Genomic DNA, 21314 nt, shown 5'->3' on the forward strand with positions numbered 1-21314 from the left:
TATAGTGAAATACTCTGTGGTCATTAAAAAGAATGCGTGAATCTATATTGGACAATCTTCAGTATGTATATCGTTAAATAAAAAAGCGTGTTTCCACATGCCTCAAAATGGGATACACACGAATTGTAAGCATATGCTTGTATGTGCATAAAATATTTATAGAAGGAAACATCTTCTGGAAGGTGAACTAGAAAGCTGGTGTAGATGGGAAGACACTTTTTTTTTTTTAAGATTTTATTTTTAAGTTATCTCCACACCCAATGTGGAGCTCGAACTCGCAACCCTGAGATCAAGATTCGCATGCTGTACCAACTAAGCTAGCCAGGTGGCCTGGGAGACTTCTTTCTTACTCTGTTGTGCTGTTTGGGTTTCATTTTTTACAGAGGGAATGTATTACATGCTGAATGTTTCTAAACTTAAAAAGCAAAACAAAAAATAGTGTAAAGAACTCACAGAGGGCTGTTTCCCCCTGTAACTTGGTTTCTGGAATAAGACCTACTGGCCCAGTCAAAGTGTTCCCTTCAAAGCAGCTAACTTCAATACAAGTTATTAGAAATACTTTGTCATAATGTAGTCTCGAGCAGCATTCAGAAGCGTTGCCTCTGGCAAAGAGAATTGAGTGGTGAGGGGAGAAGAAAAAATATTTTTCAGCATTTTAAATTTTGTACCATATACTACCTATACAAAAATAGTTTTAATAAATTTTAAAGTGTCTATGTTTATATGGATGTATGTGTATTTATATATACACACGTATAATCGTATACGTGCGCGTGGGCACGCGCATGCACACACACACACATCCTAGTCATCCCACACTACCGAACTGGCTCCTTACAGGTGAAGAAAAATATCCCCCGATGTGGGGACTTCTGAGATGTTGGGCTTCTGACAGGGATGGCCGTAACGTTGCCTTACCCCCTGGGTGTTAAGGATGCCGTCAGTAAATCATCCTCATCTGACCCTCCCAGCAGCTGGGGGGCTGGGCCCCCTCTCCCCTGATGTGAGGGAACATGAATGTTAAATCGCAGGCCAGGGGATAGAAAGGTGAGACTGAAACTCAAGCCTTGGGTCCCCACATCCCAGGGAGGGCAGAATGGGTCTCCTCCGTCTGCTGTTCCCACGGATGGAGCCATGGTCGTGGCAGAAGCCACACTTGCCAGCATTGGAAGATAAAGTTACTTACTTTGGAGACAGACAGGCACCGCTCCAGGATTGGCTTTGTCACAGAATAACCAGAGATTTTAGTCAAGTCCCTCAAACTCTTTGTGCTTCCTTTTCCACATGGGTCAAATGGGTGTAGTAGTGCCTGTCTTAAAGGATTATGGTAAGGGTCAAACGATGATATGCAGGTGTGATAATACATCTTTGTATGTTTATATATTTCTATTTCTACATATCAACATATAGTTATATCCAATTGCGTTAATTATGAATATAGCAAATATTACCGTGGGCCCTGACGGGTTGCCACACAGGTAAGGGCTGAGTGATGACTGTGTCACAAGGTCCTTACTAGACACACAGATTGCTGCACCCGCAAACCACACTTGGGATCTTCTGGGTACAGGATAGAGATAGACCCACAGCCCACATGAGGTTTGTCCTTGAAGTGAACTTGACTCCACACACCTTTCATAGGCAGGCTGTGGAAGTCCCCTCCAGAGCTTTCCAATCTAATGACTTGAGGTCAAGAGGGAATGTCACAGGACCTCGCTAGGACACTCAGAAGCCTTTGCTGAGTGTCCACACTTTGCCAGCTCTCTCTCAGGCTTGCTTCCTAAGTCTAAGAGCAGTAGCTTTAGTAGCGGAAATAGAACATTAAATACGAGCCTAAGGATCTGGGTTCTAGCTCAGGCATTAAACCACTTTTGGCCTATAAAATTAGGAGCTTGAACTGTATTGGCAATAGCTAACACATTGAAAACATTACCATTCCAAGCAATGGATCTGGTTTGGTTAAATGGCTATTTTTTAAACACTGTTTTCTTTCTCTGCCCATTTGTTTTGAAACTTGGTTTTTCTCAGCCTGTTCTTTCCCTGGAAAAAATCTGATTCTGTTATTTATTTGATGAGGTCTCTATGTGTGTTTTTTAATCTCTGCTATTTTGTTACCTAGAAATTCCAGTTTTTGATGGAGGTTATTCTGTGCATTGCCTTCCCAAGGTCTGGCCTTGGAAAATAATAGAAAAAAAATTATATTACTAGTACTGTCAGTATAAAGTAAAGTTTGTGTGAAAGTATACAGCTGTTAATGATCACAATGGATAGCGTCTGCATGGAACTTGTGGCCAGCTTTATAAAAGATTGAGAACATTGATGTAAGTTGGTGAGAATTCTTGATCCTTGTTAATAATATTTCAAGTGTAACCTTGCCTGGGCACCAAATTTCTTTTGTCTCATGGAGAAAGGCTGGGCTATAGGCATCTTAGCACATACTTAGCAGAAAAGACATTTTCTATGTCTCTTCACTAGAGGCAGTGAATTGTGAGCTATTTTAAAATTAAAGGCTTTCCTTGAGAACTTAGGAATTAGACCCCCCAAAAAAGTTTGGTTTTGCTACATGTATATTTACTACATAAGAGTTGTGTGCTTTTTTTTTTTTTTTTTTTAAGATTTTATTTATTTATTTGACAGAGAAAAACACAGCGAGAGAGGGAACACAAGCAGGGGGGAGTGGGAGAGGGAGAAGCAGGCTCCCCGCCGAGCAGGGAGCCCGATGCAGGATTCGATCCAGGGACTCCAGGATCATGACCTGAGCCGAAGGCAGTCGCTTAACCAACTGAGCCACCCAGGCGCCCGAGTTGTGTGCTTTTAACAAGTGAATATTGGCTGCATTTTTCTTCCCTAGATAAAACTGTCTTCCACATGGTGACTTTATTTGCAGAAACCAAGTCCTTTCATTGAAGTTTTTGTCATCTTAAAACTTATTATAGGTTTCTTTTTCTTTAAAAAAAAAGTTTGTTTTTTTTTAAGTAATTTCTATACCCACCATATCTTTACACCCAACATGAGACTCAAACTCACAATCCAGAGATTAAGAGTCTCATGCTCTACCAACTGAGAGCCAGCCAGGTGCCCACAAGTTTCTTTCTCTTGCTTGCTTTAGCGTTTAACTGATTTTTATTCTTCATGTAACCACATACCTACTATAAAAGATAGTCATGTGTGGGGTTTTTGTAGGGTTTTTTTTTTAACTAAATCCAATGAAATAGGAAAGTCTGAACAATAAAACAATTCTTTTAAGATATTTTATTGTTTTGATAGTCACTACAAAGTATATGGTCTATGCACATTCCCATGGACTTGAACATTTATGTCAGCAATCCTTCATATCCTTAACTACTAATATCCCATCTCCTATCTAATCCCTAAACTAAGAGAAGTGTCATTGACTTATAGGAATATACTGGGCATTTATAACAAAATATTTCCCCATTAAAAACTACATATAAGGAAAAAATATTGGAGATGTTATTTTAAACTTCTAAATGACCTCATGAGTGTGTTCTAGTTTAGCTTTTTTTTTTTTTTTTTTTAATGCCCAACTAAAAATGATGTCTGATGCTGTACAGGGTACCTTGCCTTCTCAGTAAGAATTGAATGGGCTTTCATGATGCTTAGATGCTTTGGGATTTTATTCATTCACTCAGCAGCATGATATACAAAGCATGAATCTGGGCCCCACAGAGAAGACTTGGACCCTGAGAAGACTTGGATCTACAAGAAGCTAAAGAAGGGAGAGGATGAGCCCCTTCTTTACGTGGTACTTAATTGTTAATGAAATTAATATTTGTATGTAAAGGAGCTACATATAAGTGTCAGAATAAAAATACAAGAAAGGGAGATGAGAAAAATGAACTTCTAGCTTGACAATCAGAAGAATGGTCCATTGAAGACTTTAAGAGATGGAAAGAATTAAGGCAAACATGTTAAAAACAGCTTTATAGTTAAGAGGCAAGAGCAAAGAGTGGAGAAATCAAGATTACAACAAAGCAAGAAGCTTGGCCATTGCCTACTTGGCAGGCAAGGTTTATTGGGAAGTAGAGTTGAAATGTTAGCCCTGAATGGCAAGCTAGAGATTTCTAGTATATTCCAAAGCAGTGGACAGTCAGTGGCAGTTTTTGAACTGGGGGTTTTGAGTGATGTGCTCAATCTGCTATCTGAGGAAGAGTACTCTGGTGGTGGCCAGTGAAATGGAGGATAGGCTGGCAGTGAGGAGAATGGCAAGAAGGCAAAGGTTGGACTAGGGTAATGGACCCTAGTGATAAAAATAACTCAGAGTGAGCTGACGAGGTAGCCACCAGCATGAGAGTGGAGGGAGACAGAAAAATTAAAAATGATGCCAGATAGTGAAAACGGAGATCTTAGCTTCTCCCTGTGCTTCATTGTGTCCCACCTCCCCCGCCAAGACACCTAGAGCAGAAGCCTCATGGAAGTGGGGAAGATGGAGATGTAAAGAGCTTGAAGTACCAGTCAGGCATGTGTGTCAGTTGCCCTAAAGAAAATGGTGATATCTTTGTTCCTGCAGTGACATTCTTAAAACCCTGAAAAAGTATTAAAGTAAAAAAGTGCTCTTGTAATATTTTATTCTGAAGCAGTATTTCTTAGGAACTCAAAAATGGAGCGACAGGATAGAACTCCTTGTACTAGGCATATGTTATCCTAAGAATGTATGTTTTCACAGATAGCCTTCCTTATTCTCTAAGATGATTTCACCATCGTAAGGTAAACAGTGGAGTGATCTATGATTTTTGACATGAGAAAATAAAGGAGTGGATCTAGGCAACTATTTAGGCTCCCAAGGCACAAAGCTATGAGATAGATAAAATATAAGCCATCAGTGTTGTTGTAGTAGTAGTTGGCATGGTGAATAATAAGTATAATATTGCTTGGAGCAAAGCAAATGGTAAAAATCACAACAATGAGGAGACTCGCCTTAACATAGCACAACCATCTGTCATCATATGTATTAAGCCTCCGAATGATGGCTGTGTAGCAGTAGATAATGACCACAAAGGGAATTAAGAATCCAAAGAATGCCAAGGAGATGAAGTAGTAGAGCTGGAAGGGAGACGAGGACTCGCATGTGTTGTGGACATCATGGCAGGTGATGATGTCCTGCTGGACAAGATAATACTCCTGCTCCAGGATGAGAAATGGCAGCATGTATAAGAAAACCATTGCCCACACCAATCCACATGTTATGAAGGCATAGGTGCGCTTGGGCAGCGCTCGGTAAGTAAAAGGATGAACGATGGCTAGGTAGCGGCTGATACTAATGCAGGCGAGGAGCAGAATGGAGCAGTACATGTTGCCATAGAAGACGAGTGTGGTGGCCCGGCACATGACCTCTCCAAATACCCAGTTGTTCCCATTGAGGTGGTAAGCTATCTTAAAGGGCAGCGTGACACAGAAAAGAAAGTCTGCAATGGCCAGGCTGGTGTAGAAGATGGTCATACAGATAGATCTAGTCCTAAAGAAGAGCATCCACAGGGTCACCGCATTGGCTGGCATACCTACTGCAAACACCAGGATGTAGATGGCAGGTATCAGTTTGGTACTTAAGGAGCTGCTCAGGTAACCCATGGTAGAATTATTCACGTGAAGATTTGAAACACGTTCTTCAGGGCACTTAATTTTTACAGTTGTGGTAGTTTCTGTCCAGCCTTCTATGGCAGAAAGGGGGAAGTCTTCAAAAGAACTGAAGGGGTCTCCACGGAAGGTCTTAATAGGTAAGGTTGGTTCTGCCAAGGTGCGTACATCATTTTCCATGCCTGTAATTGAGAAGAAGTATTAACATGGATCATTGCTGAGCCCATGGCTAAGGTTCAGGAGACAATAAAACTAAAAGCCTTAGGCTACATAATTTCTGTAGTTGTAGAATTGAGGATCATTTTTATTGTCAAAAATCACTATAAATCAGGTAATCAACAGGAATGCATTTGGTATATATCATATGCCCCAGCACTGTGCTCACCCATGCAGGAACAAAAATGAGATGGCAACTCCTTGCATGTAGAAAGTTTATAATACTGCTGGGGAAAACAGTAATAGCATATCAGACCTCTACAGGCCAAAGTCATGTTGACTATAAATCATACAGGCATCCAGACAGTAGTTAACAGATTTAAATGTTTGAGCAGAATGTCAGGAAAAAGATGAACATGAACAAAGATGAGCAAGGTTCATGGAGAGATGGAAATTAATAGATGAGTAAGAATCTGGATGGTGAAATATGGACAGAGGCATAGTGTGGGCTGGTATGGGATGTGGGAATGTCAGATAAGTTAATTCCCCAAATGTTTATTGCATATTTATATGCCAGTGATAGAGTTTTAAACTCTATGTCAGACTAGTGGAGAAGATGCACAAAAACATGTCCTCTTACGCTCACAAGGTGCATCTGAGAGATGAAAGAGTAGGTTCCAGCCAAATCTCTGAAGGGCCTCTTACCTATACTAAGAAATGACGTGCCCATTCTTAGATGCTGGGGTTATGCACATACAAAATTGTGGACAGAGGCATGGCCACTGTGGCAGACAGCGTGATGGGTCCCTAAGATTCCACCTGCTAATGCCGGGAACTGTTGAATATGTTATTTTATATGGCAAAAGGGACTTTGCAGATGTGATTTAGGATCTTCAGATGGCATCAGTGTCCTGGGTTGGCTGAGTGGGCCAAATGTAATCCTAAGACTCCTTGTAAGAGGGAGGCAAGAGAGTCAATGCCAGATATTTAAAGATGCTGTGCTGCTGGCTTTGAGGATGAAAGGGGGAGCCATAAACCAAGAAATGCAAGTGATCTCTAGAAGCTGAAAAAAGCAAGACAACAGGTTCTCCCCTAGAGTGTCCAGAATGAACACAGCCTTGCTGACACCTTGACTTCAGGACTTGTGACCTCCAGAAATATAATCTGTATTGTTTTAAGCCACTCAGTTTGTGGTAATTTGTTCCAGCAGCAATAGCATGCTAATATAACCCTGATTTGACTTATATTTAAGATGACTTTGGTGACAGTGTAGAGAACAGACTGAAAAGGTAAGAAATTAGAGGCAAGGGGGACTGATTTGGAGGCTACTGTAGTCATTCAAACTCAAGGCGGACAGTAATGGATTAGAGCAATGGCAGTAGAATGACGAAGATGAACACTTGAGACTGATGGCACCTCCAAGGACTTGGCATCCAGTTGGCTCTGGTGGCAATAAGGGAGAGGCAGGAGGCAGGTTTCTCCTCTAGATGATGTTGGCCAAGAAGATGGGACAAGGGACAAGAGGAGAGGAAACAAAGGAAGAAAAGATGGAAATAGAGAATATAGTCAATGATCTCATAACACTGTATCGTGACAAATGGTAATCACACCACACAATGTGTAGAACTGCTGAATCACTAAGTTGTGTACTTGAAACTAATGACACACTGTATGTCAACTGTACTTCAATTTAAAAAATTCCATTTATGAAAATTGGAAATGGAACAAAAAGGAATAGAGACACAACTACATACTATAAATGTTGGGCATTGGTTGGCAGGCTAATTTTAATAATCCTAACTTATGCAAGAGCAATTTCAAAAATACACTAGACCTCAATACTCAAACCGATTTCTCATTATATAATTTTTCCATAAATTAATCTTGGAGATGTACAGAAAGTAGATCCTGTGAAATTTCTAAGATGGACTTTCATGCTGATTTCAAACCTCATATTAATTTAAAATACTGTTGCTCTACCAATTACATCTTTTCCCGTGACCTCTGGATTCCTACATGTTGAATACTTGGAGTTAGTGATTAATAACCTGGTTCTCATTCAAAGCCAGTTTCTCTTCTTGCTGTAATCTCTAGCAGTTCACCCCCAGGTGAAATTGAAGCCTCCCTCATAACCTTGAGATTGCACACACTGAATTCAGTGTATAAGACAGAAAGTGTTGCCTGAACAAGGGGGGACAGGGAGGTGTTCAGGTGTCATTTACGGGAGAAGAGATTAATGAAAAAGAAAGAAAAATCTGGGAAGTGTTCTGTGCCTGTGTTTGGATGTGAACTCTGAAGGTGTGTTGCGTGGTGCTTGAGTTCAGCCACACAAATCGTTCTCAATTTTGCATTTTGGAAAATGCTTAAATTTGATATCACCCATAGAGAAGTGCCTTGGGAAGTAAGCACAAAGCTGGAAGACGGTGGCTGACCAACATGGTGTACAAGCTGTTTCCTTTCAAGATCTGATAAGAGCTGTTTGAAACGAAGTGTTTGTCAGTTTGCAGAAAATTCCTGTGGTTAAGCAAGACATGGTGCCTAAAAACAGAGTAAACAGTGACTTTGTGAAAAAGTCTTGATTCCTTTTTCCATGAGAATTCCAGATCTGGTTCAACTTAAATAAGTCTTATTCCTTGGAGTCTGGTGCGCCTTCAGAATAGTACTCATTGTTAAGTTTTACATATTTTTTAAAAATTTCGATGAATTCTTTTTTTTTAAAATGTTTTATTTATTTGAGAGAGAGAGAATGAGAGAGAGAGAGCACATGAGAGTGGAGAGGGTCAGAGGGAGAAGCAGACTCCCTGCAGAGCAGGGATTCCCAATGTGGGACTCGATCCCGGGACTCCAGGATCATGACCTGAGCCGAAGGCAGACGCTTAACTGACTGAGCCACCCAGGCGCCCCTCGATGAATTCTTAATACAGTCTTCCATTTGGCAGAATGTTTCTGAAATGTTTTTAACTTGGGGAAAGTTCTGAGAAAAGGACTGATCCAAGGGGACCAGATTTCAGCCTCTAAACAATCGGTTCTTTGCTCACGTTTCTCCCCCCACCCCATGGAAGAAAGCAGATGCACTGCCTTTTCCTTTGTCACCTTTAAATGCCCCCTGTTCACCTCTACGAAACCCCACCAGCATCTTGAAGGAACCCCCTTCACAAACTGCTTTTCTTTTGCTTTTCTGCTGTATTCGTGTTCATCCACACCCAGAAAGAACAGTCACTTGTCCTTTTCATTAATCACACATGTGCTATTGCTCTGAGTGGGTTCTCTTGGGACTGTCCTACAACCACCTTGGCAACTGAAGCAACGTGCCTTTATGGAGACTTGGTTTTGCTGCATTTCTGTTTATTCTACTTCATCGCTGCCCCTCACCCCAGCTCTCCCGCTCTCCCGCTCTCCTGCTCCTAACAATGTTGGCAGGAGAATGACCTAACAGTAAAAAAAAAAAAAGTTGTGGATCCAGATCTTTTGCAAACTGGTTTATTTTGGAGTAAGCAGGAGGTGACAGGCTAACATTGTGTTGAGTGAAATAGGAAACACATAAAGAGTTGAATAATAGTATCTGGGAGATCTCATTTCTCAAACTATAAAAAATCATGTGAATGTAGGGAAAACTCCGTGATACAAGAAAAAGTCAAAAAAGGTATTTCATTAAGAAACACTAACTTGTTAGCATTACTCATTGAAAGACCACTCTTTCTTTCTGAGAATATCCTTGTTTCCCACCATTTGTGCTTCAAGAGAATGTATAAACTTGGGACTTTTTTAAATTTCTTGAAAATGTGCTATTTTTGTTGATTCAGAGGAAATTCTTAGAAAGTCAGAATCTTCTCACAAAGAAATTTGATTCTTCATTTTAGAGATCTAAAATCTTGCCCACGCCACAAATTTTTAAATCTCAGCAGAGAACATTAGCTTTTGGCAAGGGTTGAATAGAGTGAACAGACCATAGCTATTCACTTCTGTGATGCTACCTTTTAATAACAGACACTAAGCTCTGCCTTTGGGGTTGCAGACTGTGTGAAATGCAAAGAAAATTGGATGCAGTTCATTCTTGCTACGCAAACCAGCACCCCCAACATGCCCCATAAGAAAAGAGCTTACCGCTTTGACAAAAAGTGGGCGACAGAAGTATTACTCCAGCAGCGAAGATGAGGGCTTTCATCTTGGTGACCTGAGTTCTGTTTCCCAGATGTTATTAAATATATAGAACTAGGGAGCACAGTTCCACCTCAGTTTCATGTGTTAACAGCAAATGGAAGCCTTGTTCTCTCCTTAAGAGTGTGCTGTCCTGGGCTCCGCAGACTGGGAAACTTGCCCAGGTCCTCTGAACGGAAAGGATGTGACGGTGCTCATGTTGCAGTGTGCATGACTCAGGCTGAGCCTCTGAGCACATTACTTTATCCCCAGAGAAAATCACTTAACTCTTACCCACCCCTAATAATCCGTTCAGAGTAGATGCTGTAATTCCCAACCATTATACTTCTGTGCATGGAAAGAATGTAGGTAACATACAGTCCTTTCCAGAAGTAAGCTGACCGTAGATGTTGAGTAGCAGTTAGTTTTGAGACTGTCACCTATCTCAATTTTATCCATTTATAAAAAACACACTTCCAGAGTGTAATTTCTACTCAGCAATTGAGCTGTCAGAATTTATCCTTTCCTTATCCTCCCAGCTCTTTCAAATCGTAATTCTTAAACTCTTTACATAATTATAAATGAAATGAATTATGGAAAACAAGCATTTTTTAGGAAGTTAAATGTTAGAGCTTGATTACTTTGAAAATTCTCCATCAGTGTCACACTGGTCTGAATTTGTCATCACTCCTTGGCCAGACTTGGTTTTATGGTGTTTTGTTTTGCCGTAACTCAACATACTTGTTGGTTAAACTGAAATCATGATACAACATTGAAACGCAGAGAACTCTGTTCATTCCATGGTTGTTGGTGAGCAGGTCTATAATAAGCTTCTTTTTTTAATTGTGGCAAAATAAGTGTAACATGCAATTGACCATCTTAATCATTATTAAGTGTACAACTCAATAGTATTTAGTATGATCACATTGTTGCACAACATATAAGCCTTTGTGAGTAGTTACTTCCCGGAGGATATGATTTAATGTTTAGTAAAAAAACAAAACAAACTGCATTATAACAGGTTTTTCTGTAATTAACACAATTTAAGGTTAAACACTAAGCCAAACGATCCAACAGCATGTTGCATATAAAATGCAGCAAGAATCAGAAAGTGCAGGTTTCACCTAAGACTTACAGGCTGAGGGATAAGCCAGGAAGGAATTGATCTGTGTAAACTTTTCACACTTGATTAAATTGTGTCACAGGAAGAGTTTCACAATCAAAAGTCAGTGTCAGATATTTCAACTACATAATATATGGTAACAGAAGCTGAGGCCAAAAGTTATTTTATCCGCAGAAATAAAAACCAAAGTGCCACAAAATATTGAAAGGGGTACTTTTTTGTTTAATTAAAATTGTCTAGGACTCATCTAAATTCAGGAATTTATGTCTTGATTTACAGATGGTCTAACTTCTCTTTACTTAATCCATTTGTAACTCATATGCTCAATCTGGCTCTTTAGCTAGAGGTGGAACCCTGACCATCCTATAAATATAGTTCCAGACTTCTAGTGAGCAATTTAAAAGGAGACCTTAAACTGGTAGGATTCAGTTTTTACTCATCCTTTAGTGTAATGAGTCATGATTTAAGCTGTTGACTTAAATTCATTTGCTTTGTCAGTTTCTCTTTGGTTTGCCCTATAAAACGGATACTTTAAGCTTTGAAGTGGGATTGTTAACTTCTCATCTGGGCAAAAGTTTGTATGGTGTATCTTCTATAGCGATAAGTTATGGAGGAATTTGGTAAATACTCTTCAAAAAAACTGAAACATATATAAATGAACTTGTATGGAATGTAGTTTTTAGGCTGTATTTGTCTCATTTCAGAGTGCTTTCCGCAAACATTATCTCAGGTTAGTCTCTGAGGGAAATAGTATTGAAGCCTGCTGGAGGAGCTGCTGCATGTTATTTCTCCTTCCTGAAACCCATCCATCTATCATGAGTCTGAAATGATGGAGCTGGTTCTCCATAGCTCTGATGAGCTACTTTCTGTTCATCACAGCCTTGCTCTTGCATTTAGCACATGACACTTAATACTACACATGGGCAAATGTCTCCAATTGTTTAAAAATAAATGTCTCTTCTTCCTTGAAAATATTTAATTTTTCCTGATAGTATTTACTTGTAATCTTGGGCAAGTTTATGTAATCTTGGCAGTTACTGTCTGGAAGTCCCATTTAGTTACATTATATGCCAGCACCATGTTTGTAGTATGATCATCACAACCAACCCAAAAGTAAAATGAATCGTAAAGATAACTTAATACCTTTTGATTGCTTTTATCACTTCTGTTCTGAAGCTGTCCTTAGCTACTGTTTTCTCCCCCCTGTAATTCACCCCTATATAAGTTAATCCTTTCTTGACTGTAGATCATGTATCTACAGCTATTATTACCATGATCACATTGTATTATAATTATTTTTACATAAATGTATCTTTTCTACTAAACTGTTAGCTCCTTGAGGGTTCTTTGCCTTGTTTTTGTCTCTCTGTCTGATAAATGTCATTGTATTTCCCTCAAATTTAAAATATCCTGTGGTACTCTGGGCCACCTTGGGTACCACAGTTAGTGATTAAGGGAGAGAGTATTCAGAGAAGGCTTTTGAGGAGGAGGTAACATTTGAATTAAGGCCTGAAGGGTCAGAAAGAATCAACAACCACACAGCCGGGGTAGAATGCTGGGATCTGAAGGAGGCTGGTGTGCACGCCTGGGACAGGCAATAGAAGAGTGTGAGTGAAGCCAGAGGGGTCAGCAGGGCTGGATCGCTAGATCCCCACAGTCCCTGGGAAGGGAGTTTTGTTTTCTCCTACATGCAGGGGAGAACCTGTGGAGGAGTTTAAGCAGAGGGATTGTCTAGTGAGATGTCCATTTTGAAGAAATCATCTGCTCCCCTGTAGAGGACCACTGTGGTAGAGGGCAGTCTTGGAAGCAACAAAAACAAATAGACCAATGCACCCGTCCAGGTGGGATATGATGGTAGGCTGGACTAAAGGGGTGACAGTAGAGAAGGGAGAAGAGGTTGGATTTGGGGGTTATTTCATTAATAGTTTGTACAGTGTTATGACAGTGCTTGGTAGGTGCTGAATGAGAGTTTGTAGAAATTATAAAAAATAGGCTCCTGAAAAGCAGTTACTGATTCTGTTTCATCATCATTCACTATTCTTTCTTTTATTCTGTGACAATATTCCCAGGACTCGGAGAGTGTTTCCAAAGTTCTTTGGCTGGATGAGATACAGCATGCGGTCGATGAGGCCAACATGGACAAGGACAAAGCAAAACAATGTAAGCCCTCATCTCCTTTTGCTGGCCCCATTTGCCTTGCTGGTTAAGCCACTGAATTATTTTTTATTTAAATAATTTTTTAACTTCTGTAGTTTTAGTATCTGAAAAGATTTGGATCCTTAGCAATTTCAGTTGTTGAGTGTCTATACAAAAATAAGCTTCACTGGTGGTGGCACTCTTTTCAGTGATTAGGGGCTAACTAATGAAATGTGAGGGTGTTGTTGAACAAAATCCAGAAAGCAAAAAATGGTTCCTAAACTCTGAAATTTGTAGTGTGAGCAAGCCCTTTTTTTATCTTGGTCCTTAGGAAACTAGCCCAATCTGCTTAGTAAATGCCTTTCCTCCCTTCCATGTCTTCCATTGTATTAGTCAGGATTTTCCAGAGAAACAGAACTACATACATATTTTTCTCTGGGGGGAAAAAAAATAAACACAGCTATATATATAGTCCTATATCTGTGTGTATCTGTGTGTGCGTGTAGATAAATAGTTGTTTCTCTGGAAAGTATGTAGTATTTATATACACACATATATAGAGAAAGAGGGAGATTTATTTTAAGGAATTGGCTCATGCCATTGTGGAGAGCCTGGCAAGTCCAAAATCTGCGGCAGGCCCTAGAGGCCAGGTGGCAGCTCTTAATCACCAGAGGCAAGTGGGTGTGGTTGCTGTAGTGGAGAGCAGAGTCAGAGCCGTCCTCAGAATAATCTGACTCACACAGAGACCAATGGAATTGGCTGATTGACCATGGTGTTCCTAGAAATGAAAGAGACCGTCTCCTAAATTCATACTTGATTTATACAAGTGGAAGAAGGGTTCTAGGTCAAATGAACAGAAGTGTAACTTGAATAACAAGAGCAGAGAGTCTTGTCCCCTAAATCAATTCCCGTATTTAATCATTTACAGACCAAGAACCCCTTGAATGAAGGGGAGACCCAGTCCTCTTGAGAATGGACTGCTACACTATCAAAACTTTACACAGTTCATCTTTCTTCCAGGCTTCCCCTAAAGAGGTCTACGATCTTTGACTGTGGTGGCTGTGCTGAGGTGAAAGGACACAATCAGACTTTTCAGGGATTATAGGACACTGGCTCTGAACGGATACTAATTCCAGGAAACCCAAAACATCCCTGTGGTCCACCAGTCAGAGTAGGGGCTCACGGAGGTCAGGTGATCAGTGGGGTTTTAGCTCTCTCTTCCAGTGGGTCCTCAAACCAGCCACGATGACTTCCCCAGGTCTAGAATGCCAAAGTGGAATGGACATACTCCGCACCTGGCCGAATCCCTTCATTGGCTCATATGATTAAGCTTTTAATTTTATTCTAAGCCTCTCTTTTCATAGAGGAATAGTGTGAAAAAATCACATGGCATTCTAGAGTAGCTTCGAGAATAATACACTAACACTCTACATATACAAATAACCTACCTAAATGAAGATTCCTGGAAGTGTTGTTCATTAACCTGTCCATTCATGGCACAATTAGGATGTAAGGTCATAGAATGCTGTTGAGATACCTTAGTCTTGCCCCCAAAGATGTGCTTTTAAACTTTGGAAGCATCCCTGGGGAACATCTGGTTTTTATTTCCTCAGCCTGGGAAAATATGTGCCTTTCTCCAACCTGAACTTTTATACCCTTAGGGTCTTTGAAGTCTTTCCGTTCTAGCACTCTAATCCTTAAGAAAAAATAAGATAAATTTGAAATGTGTCCTTAAGAGATTTAAATTTAAATATAAACCTAAAGGAAGCCATAGTTTGGAGAAATACTTTTAAGAAATGAGGTGGTAAAAATAGGCACTCAAACAGCCTGAAAGGGTTACCCTTTTTCTCTTAGAAATCAAACCAATTTAGAAGTCATTTCGTTCATTTTTTTCATGTTCTTCCTACCTGTGGCCTGAAAGTGTGAAGTTGGTTCTGTTTTTTCCATTGAGACACTCATGGTTCTACTGACTCTGAAAGGCAGAGGCTTTCTCAACTATGTGTGATGGTGTACTCCCGACCTACACATTTAAAATCCTGTCTTCCACTTCTGTCCTGTGCCTTGGAAGAGTTGACGTAGTATCTTCTATGATAAATAATACCAAAAAGATGTTCTGAAGTAAAACCTTCTATATTCTGACATCGAGATGAGAATTTTCCAGTTTGTCAAAAAGGAGTTTAATCTTACCTTTAAAAGCATTCTTCATTCTTTGTATGAAGACTTGAAACAGATTCTTGTCACATGTTGTAAGCCTCAAACCCACTCCCAGATAATCCAATAAAAGAAAAAGTGTTGCCCTATATGTTTTACCACAGACAAGACTTAAAAGGACAGAGTAACTCAAGTCTCCTACGTTTGGGCCCATGTTCATGTCCACTGGAGCCTCTTGTTTTCTTAAAGTAGGTCTGTCTCTACTTTTGACTCCTGAGAGCAGTATTTCCCAACCTTCTCCCATCATTGTACCCCAAGGAATCTTTCTAGATAGATTTTCCCTAAGTACTTCCCACCATGATATTTTAATACCACAGATAAATTGTGTATCTGTTCATGTACCATATGTAGGCCTATGCTTTATACACAAAAAGATGTTTTGCCCCCTCCCCCCAAAGAACCAATTTTTTGCCCTGCTAGGGATTATTTCACCTCTTGGGAGAGAATACATGCCTTAGAGAAAGACTGCCAGTATATGGCTTAAGATGTAACACAAGCAGTTCTTTCAGGTCTCTTAGGAGATTTATGGGAGGTTTCTTAATTTGTTCTTTACCACAAACATCCCTGACTTTATGTAGACCATTTATCTGACATCTTCAATTATCTGGAACTAAACCACATCCCACAGATGAAGCAAAAAAGCAATCAAAATCGATGTCTCAAAGCCTGTGCCCTGGACCTGGTTTCCTCTACTCGTTGGAGACCCCTCGGACAGATACCTGGAGCCTGTGTGTTCTTCTCTCAGGCGTGACACTAACAAGTTCGGTTGTGTCTCTTCCCAGCTCAGAGCACATCAGAAGCCACAAATTACCAGGCAGTTAGGTGTTGGCTGCTCCGTGCAAACACAGCAGCAAGAAGAGAACTGGTGGGGCAGGAGGGGGCAATGAAAAAGCAGAGGGGTTTGAGGCCATTTAGTGCAGGAACAAAGAAGCCCAAACACCTCCATAGTACTTGAGCCACTCAGGGTATTATAGCACAGTATAGTGACAAGAAGGACTCTTCTGGCAGCCCTCAGCAAACATTAAGCACCTACTGTGGACCAGGGACTGTGGATAAAATGATGAGCAGGAAGAGACACTGTTCTCTTAGGGTTTTCTCCGGGGCTTTAGATTTTTCATGGAAAATGGTTCTTTTAAGAGGAAGAAGAAGCTTCAGTTACCTAGAAAATGAACCTGTGGACCCACCACTCACAGGTCAGTACTCCATGATAAAGCACATTTCTAGATGCAAGAAATGGGTGCCTTTATTATACCCATCTTTTTTTTTTTTTTAAAGATTTTATTTATTTATTTGACAGAGAGAGAGATAGCAAGAGCAGGAACACAAGCAGGGGGAGTGGGAGAGCGAGAAGCAGGCTTCCCGCCGAGCAGGGAGCCCGATGTGGGACTCGATCCCAGGACCCTGGGATCATGACCTGAGCCGAAGGCAGACGCTTAACGACTGAGCCACCCAGGCGCCCTATTATACCCATCTTTTAAGGAATACACCATTCTACTGGGTTAGTTGAAGCTGTCAGATGTAATTCACATGAGGATTCTTTGTCATTTACTTGTCCCTCCTGCTGCTTTGAGACCACAAACCTCTCAAACACCAGGACCACATTTGTCCCATCCTCGAAAGCTTTCCTGGAGAAGAGGAAAGGGGAACTGTTGATCCATTCCTATTAACTCTTATAAACACAAGAGCATACTGCTTTGCCTTTTGTTCTGCAGCAGTTGAAGTTTGCTATAGAAGTTCTTGATTCTATATGTACTGTTCCAGATTTGTGTGACCTTGATTCTACGCTGTTGAAAGTCAAACTCCATTTTTCTTGCCCCTTCAGCTTTTGTACTTCCATGTACGTGTGAACATAATTTGATGACATCAATATACCATTAAGCATGTGTATGGTAGAGTTTGACATGTGTGTGTGTTAGAAAAAAAAAGAAAAGAATATCCACCTCTCCCCTTTTCATCAAAAACTTTTTTTGTCTATGAAGTATTTTAACCTGGTTCCTTCCATTTTTTCGTTCTAGATTTCTAACTCAGTGCATTTATGGTTTGTGAAAACAGTACTTTCATTGGTTAGGCCAGAATATTCTTAGCTGGAACTAAAGTGGATAATAAAGAATTCACCATGTTAACTTTGTTTAGACATGCAAGAGTTCAGTGTGGTTTGATTTATGGGGAGAGACAGAAACTTAAAATGGGATAAGATGTTTTCTAGGTCTAAATTGGCTTCAGAATTAAGTTGATTGTGTATGCCCACCAGCTATACCTGTTGCCTTTCTAGAACATGTGTTTAGGTGGTTAATGACAAATCTTGTGAAGTGTACTAGTGCTATACAAGAAAATATCAGGATTTTTACTTATTCTAAAATAAATAAATGTCTTCCTAAGATTAGTGACCTACATAAGGACTGCATATCTACTGTTGGTATGCATTTACTCCACTTAGAGATCACTACAGTGAGTAGGACCTAGTGTCTTCACACCACATGAGAGTAACCTGGTAATACCATGATTTTTAATAAACTGTGCTTCTGTGGGACCTTGTTCTTCTTAAAACCTAAACTGGTAGGTGAGTTGGTGACCGTCTTGGGTATATGTGTTGCATACTCCGAAAGGGTAAAAAAGGTTTAATGCCAATGCGTTCCTGAAAGGTTGAATTGTATCTTTGCGCATCTCTAGGGTAAGTAGAAGATAACCATTAACAAACTTTTTTTTTTCCATGATGCAGGGGTTACACTGGTCATCGATGTTAATCAGTGTTTGGAGAAAGAAAAGCCAAGTGATATTTTGTCTGCTTTGAAGTCTTCTATGTCTAACACAAATGACATAATCCCTGAATGTGCTGACAAGTACTGTGATGCCCTTGCAAAGGCAAAAGAGCACAAATCTAAAAGTGGTAAGCTTTTTAGTCATTTAACACCAACTAAATGTCATTTTGAATATGACGCTGTCTGTAGTATTGTATTAATTTTAAGACAAATACTGCTTTAAAATGAACATTTCTAAAATATTTTTTTGTCTCGGGCTTCTGGGTGGCTCAGTCGGTTAAATGTCTGCCTTCGGCTCAGGTCATGATCCCAGGGTCCTGGGATCGAGTCCTGCATCAGGCTCCCTGCTCAGCGGGGAGTCTGCTTCTCCCTCTCGCTCTGCCTCTCCCCTGGCTTGTGCTCACTCTCTCTCTCTCTCAAATAAATAAATAAAATCTTTAAGAAAAAATAATATATTTTTTTAGACGTAGTTTTTTTTTTTTTTTTGAAAAGCTCAGATTAACTTGGTGGCTATACATGGGTGTTACCGTAACCTTGAGAAAATACAGTATTTAAGGAGATTTTGCTTTATCTAGGGCTTGCTTATTGATCCATTTCTCTAATGATACAAACTGATTTTGACACTAATATTTCTCTTTATCCTTTTTGAAACAAATGGTCCATGATTGCACAATCTTAAGTAGGAGTAAAGAGTAATTTTGAAAATGTGGAATAAAGTAGAATGAACTGGTCTCCAAGGGATCAGATCAATAACCTCAGCAAGTATTTATGCCTGTTCAATCCAATGGCAGACCATGAAGTGTTAGCTCTGGAGAGTAGCTTTGAGATCATGAGCCTTATACTCATTTTTCAGATTTAGAAACATATTCATGAGATTGTGGTCAGAGGGAGACTATGACAAACCCAAAGAGGTTAATTTTTGATAGTCCACCGTTCCTTTAGTAGATTGTTACTGAGCACTTCATGTCCTATCAAGGATCCAAGTGTCTCCTGACTCACAGGCTAGTGTTTATTTGCACCACGTCATAGGTCATGGACTACTCTTCTTTGGGAAGCTATGTGAATGGCCCAAGAAGTAGAATTGGAGGATAAAAAGGGTTTTTTTAGTTCAACGAGAGGTCTTTCCCATAGTACACTATGTACTTCTAAGTTTATCTGATGTATTTCCAACTCAGAGATTGCACCCCTCAATTCAGCAAATTGCCCATTAATGAAGTGTGAGGAGGGTTATTGGCCATTCTTTCTAACTTGGCATCTGCTCACCTTTGAGCTCCTCTCTGTTCCCTTCACATCTCTTCATCCAGAGTCACCGTAGTGTCCCCTACCTCATCCTTCATGGAAAAAGACTTATGCAACAGTACTAATGCAGGGGTTAAGTTCAGTTTCAAGTCCATCTTGGCCTAAGCTTAATTAATCTTCTGTCCACTACCCTTGCCTACTCCTCTTCCTTTGTGCCATATTCTGGTGCATGTAGTCATATATCCCCAGATTCCCAATTCAGAAACCTAGGAGTTACCTCAGATCCATAATGATTACTTGTGATCATCCTCATTTGACTGTACAATATATGTTCTAGTAGGCCAGCATTTCTACACAGATAACAGCTGTCTGCCCGTTTGGAAAGAGATACATCTCTTTTCCTGGGCAGTGACACACAGAACAGTTGAGAAGCACTTAAAACCAAATAAAGAATCAACACACATTCAAGGGCCTTGAAGTTACCCCTGCTTAGTTATTTGAATCCATTTAAATATTGTATAAGGAAATTCACTTGAACTTCAATTTCCCTATAAAGACATTTACTCCAAGGCTCACTTGACAGCAGTTGGTTTAGATTGATCCAGGTCAGATCATTTTTATGTTTATTTTTGTGGTTGTTTTACCTCGCTGGTCTGGGACAGGAATCATGGCCATTCAGCAAAATAAACAGATTTCTAAATAGGAAATAAAGCCCATGGATTCATGAGGAGGAGATACTCTTCTTAACTAATTAAGTCATGAATGCCATAGATTTTTTTTTCTAGTACATTCTCCGCCCCCCCCAAATTAAGTCCTTTCTGCAATTTTTTTTTTCTCATTTTGTGTGGTCATGTAGAGCAAGGTGAGGCAAACCAGGACATTTTCCTTCTCCGTACTTAGTGACCTTAGTGTTTGCATATGCCAGTTTTTACTTTAGATAAAGTTGTCTGTAAAGATGAGTCACTTCTGCATTGGTTTAATGAAGATCATTGGCTTTCCCTAAATAATGGGTCACAGTCCTTCCAGGTCACTCCTTCTCAGAGAAGTTGCTGGAAGACTTTCTAAGCAAAAAGATTCTTGCTCATTGGTCTTCTCTGTCCATTTTTCGTGCTGTTCACATCTACCAGGGACATATATTCTTTGTTTGTTTTTCCTTCTTGTTGGCCGTTTATGACTCTTCTCATCCTCATGAGACGTTTGAGGTCCAGAGCCCTAGCATTAGACATCCCTCTGTCCTCCTCTTGATTTGGCTGAATTGAGAGCTGCCATTGAAAACATAGAATTCACTCATTTTAGTGAGTCATTTCTCATTTTTTTTTTTATTTAGGCCATCTGAGTGCTTGGTGAAAAATTGTTCATTAGATTATTTTATGTATTGGAGAAACTACATTAATGTTGAAAAGTTCAGTGTTTCACTCTAGAATATAACAAATTTCTTTCTTTAGTGTCGACTGAAGGTTCATGGCTCAAACTTAGCCTGCAGGATAAATATGAGTACTACTACAACATCGATTCAAAAGAGAGTTCCTGGGTCACACCTGAACCATACTCGCCTAAAGAATCATGGCTCATGGCAAAAGAAATTGAGGTAGGAGGTTCGTGTTTAATGAAACTGTACTATGAAAAAATAAGTGTGATTGCCTTTCTATTTTTGAATCATGGAAGGGATGGGAGGAAATAACGGATTTATCGAAGGCTGGACATAAAGTAAAGTCTTCATGAATGCAGTTGGATGTGGTTGCGTGGCTACTAACTTTTACAATTATTTCTGTGTTGGCATACTACCACCAGACAGATCAAGGGGAAGAAAGCTTCTGTCGCTTGTTTGGAATGGTACATGATCCTAAGAAATCAATCTTCAGGTTTGCCCTGACCCAAAAGTTCAGTTAGTAGTAATTTCTTGGTTATCAGTATTTGGAAAGTCGTATTTCTTTCCCCCTCACAGCCTACCACAGAGA

General features: G+C 40.0%; 2 protein-coding genes across 5 annotated transcripts in view; one reads left to right on the forward strand and one right to left on the reverse strand.

Annotated features, from left to right (window-relative positions):
• Positions 1 to 21314, forward strand: part of IQGAP2 (IQ motif containing GTPase activating protein 2) — a 289473-nt gene that overhangs the window by 194197 nt on the left and 73962 nt on the right. For all 4 annotated transcript variants that reach the window (XM_045896728.3, XM_045896738.3, XM_045896719.3 and 1 more), the window contains 3 exons: positions 13081 to 13171; positions 18078 to 18245; positions 20802 to 20944. In XM_045896728.3, coding sequence (XP_045752684.1) covers positions 13081 to 13171; positions 18078 to 18245; positions 20802 to 20944 — 402 coding nt within the window. The remainder of the gene's footprint in view (positions 1 to 13080; positions 13172 to 18077; positions 18246 to 20801; positions 20945 to 21314) is intronic.
• F2RL2 (coagulation factor II thrombin receptor like 2) lies at positions 3045 to 10081 on the reverse strand. Its single transcript, XM_045896750.3, has 2 exons — positions 9856 to 10081; positions 3045 to 5777 (listed from the first exon to the last, which is right to left on the reverse strand). The coding sequence occupies exons 1-2, from the start codon at positions 9914 to 9916 to the stop codon at positions 4705 to 4707; spliced, it is 1134 nt and encodes a 377-aa protein (XP_045752706.1). The 5' UTR covers positions 9917 to 10081; the 3' UTR covers positions 3045 to 4704.

This window comes from Mirounga angustirostris, unplaced genomic scaffold, assembly GCF_029215605.1.
Source record: "Mirounga angustirostris isolate CCGP_5_RB_7025 unplaced genomic scaffold, mMirAng1.0.hap1 SCAF_7, whole genome shotgun sequence".
NCBI classification, from domain to species: Eukaryota; Metazoa; Chordata; class Mammalia; order Carnivora; family Phocidae; genus Mirounga; species Mirounga angustirostris.

What these genes read in the sequence shown, in the direction of transcription:
- F2RL2 (XM_045896750.3), bottom strand. Translation starts at nt 9,916, where the DNA reads ATGAAAGCCCTCATCTTCGCTGCTGGAGTAATACTTCTGTCGCCCACT. An exon ending in GCCCACTTTTTGTCAAAGCG is followed by an intron (nt 5,778 to 9,855) that starts GTAAGCTCTTTT and finishes TCTCAATTACAG; the next exon opens with GCATGGAAAATGATGTACGC.